Here is a 6,622-nt window from a genome sequence, read left to right as displayed (position 1 = left end):
TATTAAGGGCATTGCTCTTAGCAACTGGTGGAGCGAACAGGCCGGAATTGGGGGCAGCCAGGAGCCGTGCAGTCTCCCAGCCTGTGTGTGCCCTGCCTGGGCCTTTTGCCAGTGGTGCTGTTCCAGTCTCTCTGAGCTCGCCGAGGGCAGGGCAGGCATCTGGGCAGGGCTGGCCTCCACGACGGTTTCCAGGTGCACACATGGCCTGTGACTGCCTGTGAGTCCCAGTGGCTGGGAGCCTGGAGCCCACGGCTGCCACTGGGATTGGAGAGTGCTTTCCTGGCATTTCAGGCCATGTGCTTCACAGGCTTCTAGGGGTTGTGGCTGGCTTACATGTGTCTAGGAGGACGGGGAAGGACATTGTCGCGATGGGTGGTTTGAACCCAGCAGGCCCAGTGATGCCACCAGAAACTTCCTGTAGGAGCCGGGAGCCAGGCATGCACCAACCAGAAAATGCAGTTTGAGTGAACATTTGTGGGAGTGTGGAGCCCCTGCCTGGACAGCCCTGGGCCTGGCCCCTGGCAGAGTGAATGCTCCCAAGGAGAAAGGGTGGACGTGTGCGTGAGGAACGCCCTGTGACAGGCCAGCAGCAGAGCCACAGGACCGCACCGTCCTCACCAGCTGCTCTGCATGCTGCGCGTGTGCAGCTCTGTAGCGGGCAGGCAGTGCCGTGTCAGGTGAAGCTGGGAGAGTCCCTCCTTTGCAGACAATTCCTGCCATTCCTTGCTTTTATGACTGTCCAGGAGCAAGAATTTGGCCTTCTGGAGTTGAGGTAGAGTGGGCAAGAAATCTTCTACATCATTCTATTTACTGCTCCTTTGCATTTTAAAAACAGCTTTAATAAAACGCAAACACCAGCCTGGGCAAGGTGGCAAGACCCCATCTCTACAAAATATGTTAAAAAATTAGCCAGGTGTGGTGGCACACGCCTGTGGTCCCAGCTACTCAAGGGGCTGAGGTGAGAGGGTCATTTGGGCCTGGGAGGTCAAGCCTGCAGTGAGCCATGATTGCACCACTACACTCCAGCCTGGGCAACAGAGCAACACCTTGTCTCAAAAAAAGCGAGAAACAAACCAAAAAAACACCACCCACCTGGGTGGCCCTTTCCTATCATCATGCACTGTGGGAGGTCAAGGCGGGAGGATTACTTGCTTGAGGCCAAGAGTTCAAGACCAGCCTGGGCGATATAGCAAGACCCCATCTCTATTCTGGTTTTTTTTTTTTTTTTTTTTGAGGCAGAGTCTTGCTCTGTTGTCCAGGCTGGAGTGCAGTGGCACAATCTCGGCTCACTGCAAGCTCCGCCTCCTGGGTTCACGCCATTCTCCTTCCTCAGCCCCCCGAGTAGCTGGGACTACAGGCGCCCGCCACCACACCCGGCTAATTTTTTGTATTTTTAGTAGAGATGGAGTTTCACTGTGTTAGCCAGGATGGTCTTGATCTCCTGACCTTGTGATCCGCCTGCCTTGGCCTCCCAAAATGCTGGGATTACAGGCGTGAGCCACTGCGCCTGACCCCAAGACCCCATCTCTCTTCTTAAAAAACAAACCACAGACACAAGGTTACATACTAACAGAATGCCAGAGCTCAGCTGGCATTTGGAACCTACAGGCACATATGTACATGTGTGTGCGTAGATGTGCACCTGTTAGCTTGCTGTGGGCCCCTAAGGAAACACTGCAGCCTGGTAAACAGTGGAAACGAATTCTCTCTCGGCTCTGGAGGCTGTGCATCTGAGGTTGTGGCGTCTGCAGGGTCTGAGGTCACGATGTCTGCACGGTGGGCTGTTTCTGAGGCTGTGACAAAGGGACTGTCCCAGGCCTTGCTTTGACTCTGCTGGTTCCTGGCAGTCCTGGGTGCCCCTCGGTGGGCAGCATCACCACTCCAGTCTCTGCCTCCATCTCCGCGTGTGTTCTCCTGTGTGTGCCTGTGTCTAAAGCTCTGCCTAAGACAAGGACACCAGGCTTGGATGAGGGCCCACCAACTCCTCCATGACCCCATCCGTAACGGCATCTGCAACAGTCCTTCTCCCAAACAAGGTCCCAATCTGAGGTACTAGGGGTTAGGACTTCAACAGCTGAATTTTGGGGCGGGGGACACAGTTCAATGCGTAGCAGACGTGTAGAGTTACGCAGTGCACACAGGGTCTCGCTCTGTCACCCAGGCTGGAGTGCAGTAGTGTGATCTCGGCTCACTGAGCCTCAACCTCCTGTGCTCGAGCAGATCTTCACCTTGGCCTCCTGAGTGACTGGGACCACAGGTGCACCACCACGCCCGGGTAATTTTTGTATGTTTTGTAGAGATCGGGGTCTTGCCATGTTGCCCAGCCTGGTCTTGAACTCCTGAGCTCAGGTGATCCTCCTGCCTCTACCTCTCACAGTGCTGGGATCCCCCAGTGTGCCTGGCCATGTTCTGCTTTTTCTCCACGATGATCACCCACCTGCATTTCCATGTGTCCACTGTCCACATGTCGCCCTCTCCCAGGACCAGTAGCACTGTCCGCTCGAAGGGGTCCGTTCTCAGCCACAGAGGTCCCCCCGGGTCCGTTCTCAGCCACAGAGGTCCCCCCGGGTCCGTTCTCAGCCACAGAGGTCCCCCCAGGTCTGCTTTTGGCCACAGAGGTCCCCCCGGGTCCACTCAGCCACAGAGGTCTTCCCAGCATTTCCGTCATCAGCTCGAAGCAGTTGGTTCTTCCCAGAGCTTCCATTGTCATCTTCTGGAACACGATCTTCTCTGCACTGGTTACTTTTGCTTTTTGAGTCAAACTCTTAGGGTCTGTTTTTAAGGGGAGGTCCAGGTCGAAGGATGTGGAAGGCCGCGTGCCTGTCCACCGGTGCTTTGTATCCAGGTGAACAGCGCCACATCCCTGTGCGACCGAAGCCCCTGTATTGCTGCCAGCATCACTCTCTGTGGCTGCCCCGCCGCACTTCCAATCATGTGAATTGATCTTGTTGGTTGGCAGAAGCTGGTTTCTTTTCCCTTATTACTAGAGAAATACTTACTTTAGGAATTACAGATGAGTGACGAAGAAGAGAATTTCAGTCGTGTAAAACGCAGTCACCTGGAAATGGCACTGACTCATGACTGCGAAGCCCCCGGGGTCTGGGGCTGCCCTCGATGGAGAGGGTCACATATGTGATGTTTGAGGCGGTACCCCTTTGGCAGGTGTGCGCATGGATTTCCCGAAAGAGTCTCCACCACGAAATTCTCCCAACACCCGCGTGTCAGAACATGTTCCTTACAGTTTTTATAAAATGTGGTCATTGGTATAGTTTTTTCTCTGGTAGAGAGTTTCATGCTGTTGATATATAGTAATTTCTTTAGAAACCAATGGTAAGTTATGTTTTTTTATCACAAGGTTACCATTAGTGGATGAGTCTTTGATTTTAGTATTCAGGATTTCTTTAAACTTTTTTTTTTCTTTTGCTTTTTCTTTTCTTCACGTAAGCTTGACTAAACACATTACTAGGTGGTAGGTATTTAGTGACTCTAGAGTTCTACTAAAGGATCATTCTGGAATTACGCAGGTTTTAGGGAAAAGCAGGAGAAATGGAAACTGGGTAGTTAGTTGCTGAATGATTGCAGAATCGTGTGGAGGCTTAAAACTCAATGTGAATTTCTGTTTCTCATTTTTCTAATTTCAGGGAATGAATTTTATAGCGGGATATCTGATTCTTATAACGAATAATGAAGAAGAATCTTTTTGGCTGTTAGACGCTCTTGTTGGGAGAATAGTACCTGGTATGTTGAAAATTCCTGCGGTATGCCTCAACTGTCCTGTTTCTGGTGCTGCCAAAGTAATTCCGCTGAGAAATCAAGATTTAATTAAAACATGGTTGAATAGTTTGGGAGTTGAGGTTGAAATCTTTTTTTTTGAGACAGATTCTCTCTCTGATGCCCAGGTTAGAGTGCAGTGGCGTGATCTTGGCTGACTGGAACCTCTGCCCCTGGGTTCAAGTGATTCTCCTGCCTCAGCCTCCCAAGTAGCTGGGATTACAGGTGTGTGCCACCACGCCCGGCTAATTTTGTTTTTTTTTTTTTTTTTTTTTTGAGACGGAGTCTGGCTCTGTTGCCCAGGCTGGAGTGCAGTGGCCGGATCTCAGCTCACTGCAAGCTCCGCCTCCTGAGCTTACGCCATTCTCCTGCCTCAGCCTCCCGAGTAGCTGGGACTACAGGCGCCCGCCACCTCGCCCGGCTAGTTTTTCGTATTTTTTAGTAGAGACGGGGTTTCACCGTGTTAGCCAGGATGGTCTCGATCTCCTGACCTCGTGATCCGCCCGTCTCGGCCTCCCAAAGTGCTGGGATTACAGGCTTGAGCCACCGCGCCTGGCCTAATTTTGTTTTTTTAGTAGAGACGGGGTTTCACCGTGTTGGTCAGGCTGGTCTCAAACTCCTGACCCCAGGTGATCTGCCCGCCTCGGCCTCCCAAAGTGCTGGAATTACAGGCATGAGCTACCGTGCCTGGCCAAAAATCTTTTTACAGTAAAAAAAAAAATGTCTTTGAAATTGAGTTGAAGAGGAGAAGCCCGTGTAAGTGGCCAGGTCCCGGCTGCAGCGGCTGCTTTTGCTCCTGGGCCAGCAGAGGGCCTTCTGTGCTGTCTTGACCCTTGCGGGCAGCTGGGGCTGCGTGGTTGGCTCACCCCTCCTCAGTTGGTAATTCTGTGTCCGTTGAGGGCCACAGTGCAGCTTGTATTGATCACAGAATCTCTGAGAGGCTGTCTTGGTTTCATGTGTGTGTTTGTTACTGAGTTTGTGAATACTAGCAAGAGCCCAATAATTGTGCTATGTGTATCCATAGTTACTTTTTAAGTAAGTACTTACTTTTTAAGGTGAAAACCATTCTTTTCAAACCTTTCCACTTTTCTATGTAGTAATGTTTAATTATTTCATAATTAAAACGTATTTATTAGTAAGTTATCTATGGATTATAGTGAAGGCCAGTGCAGACGATGGGCTGCAGGCTCAGGTCACTTGGGAAGAGAAGTTGAGGAGCAGGCGGGCAGGCAGGACCTGGAGCTGAGACCACTCTGCCCTTCCCCAGCCTGGCTGTGGTGCTGGGTCAAGAGGCTGCGTGTTCATCCTGTAGGGCAGAGGAGACGTGAGGGGCAGCCGGGCCAGTCCCCAGTGTTTGGAGCCTGGGGGGGAGTGGCTCCAGCTTCTGCCTGGTGAGCGCACGGTGTGTGTCAGGTTCCCGCTGAGCTGTGCTCGTCCTCAGGACAGCCACACCACGCAGACAGTCACCCACGCCATTTCCAGGGTGAGGACACCGAAGGCCGGGAGAGTTTGCGTGCTGGCCTGACCACCGCTGCACGTGACCGAGCCTGGTTCAGATCCTGGCTGTGTGACTCACAAACCATAGTGGGTGTCCTCATGGACGGGGCGAAGCTCAATGCATCATTAAGGGCAGGAGGAATCAGTGCCACCCTCAACCCAAGGCCACAGAAATGGAGATGCCAGAGACCAGCCCGACGGAGCCACCCTGGAGGACGGGAGCCCCGCGGAGCTCCCGGGAGCAGGAAGAGCCGTTCGCCTGCCTGGAGGCCACGGACCTGGTGCAGCAGCAGCAGCAGCAGGCAGAGCTTCGCGGGGCGGAAAGGATGCCGACTGTCTCAGCTCAGTTCGGTGAACGCCTGGACCAGTGGAATGGTGAAACTAGAGGCAGACGGAGTTAGGAGACTCCAAATGTGGGATTGGCAGGACGTGGAAACAGGCTCACAACCTGCTTCAGTGATGTCCGCGTGCAAATCACGGCGAATCTTTCCATCCGTGGGCCATGCAATTCTTTTCACCACATTTTTGTTGAAAACCTATCGTGTTCTGGGCACTGTTCAGGGGTGTGGGAAACATGGGGGAGCGCACACGAGTTCCGTCTTTGTGGGGGGCAGACCCCAGGCAGCGGCAGGTGAGAGCTCAGGTCGGAGGGCTCAGTGCCAACCTAGAGGGCAGGGCAGGCCCCGCCGTGCTGGTGTGCTGGACAGATGCATTTTCAGTCCATAAGACGTCATTTCCGATTTCATTATGAGATTAAGTTGAACGAAACTGCAATGCAAATAGGTCTGGATTCAAAAAGAAAAGAAAGTATAAAAACTAAACTTTTAGGATTATGGGAGGAAAGGGGGCTATTCCAATCCCGGCAGAGCTCTCCCAGCGGCAGAGAAAAAAGGCAAATATACGTCCTTCTCTAAGTTACAGTGACTGAAGTAGGTCGTTTCAGTGCCACGGTCAGCCTGCTCTAATATCCGTCCCTCTCGAAGTTACAGTTACCCAAACTAGGTCATTTCAGTGCCACTGTTATCCTGCTCTTAATTGCTACTTTTTAAGTTATACAAGAAATACACAGACATATTCTCATTTCAGAAGTTCAAAAAATACAGAACTTTTTATAGAATAAAAAGTGACAGCCAGGAGCAGTGGCTCGCACCTGTAATCCTAGCACTTTGGGAGACTGAGGCGGACAGTTAGGAGTTCAAGACCAGCCTGGCCAACAGGGCAAAACACCATCTCCACTGAAAATATAAAAATTAGCCAGGTGTGGTGGCGGGCGCCTGTAATCCCAGCTACTCAGGAGGCTGAGACACAAGAATCAGCTTGAACCTGGGAGGCTGAGGTTGCAGTGAGCTGAGAT

At 52.1% G+C, this 6,622-nt stretch overlaps 1 protein-coding gene across 1 annotated transcript in view; it reads left to right on the top strand.

Moving 5' to 3' along the window:
- The window catches only part of GRTP1 (growth hormone regulated TBC protein 1), a 46,681-nt gene that overhangs the window by 14,455 nt on the left and 25,604 nt on the right, over positions 1-6,622 (top strand). The window contains 1 exon segment of the mRNA XM_011933954.1: positions 3,642-3,738. Coding sequence (XP_011789344.1) covers positions 3,642-3,738 — 97 coding nt within the window.

The sequence above is a fragment of the Colobus angolensis genome, unplaced genomic scaffold, assembly GCF_000951035.1.
Source record: "Colobus angolensis palliatus isolate OR3802 unplaced genomic scaffold, Cang.pa_1.0 Scaffold13, whole genome shotgun sequence".
NCBI lineage: Eukaryota > Metazoa > Chordata > Mammalia > Primates > Cercopithecidae > Colobus > Colobus angolensis.
Note: the sequence above shows the minus strand (reverse complement) of the source record. Positions and strands in the feature narration are given on the sequence as shown.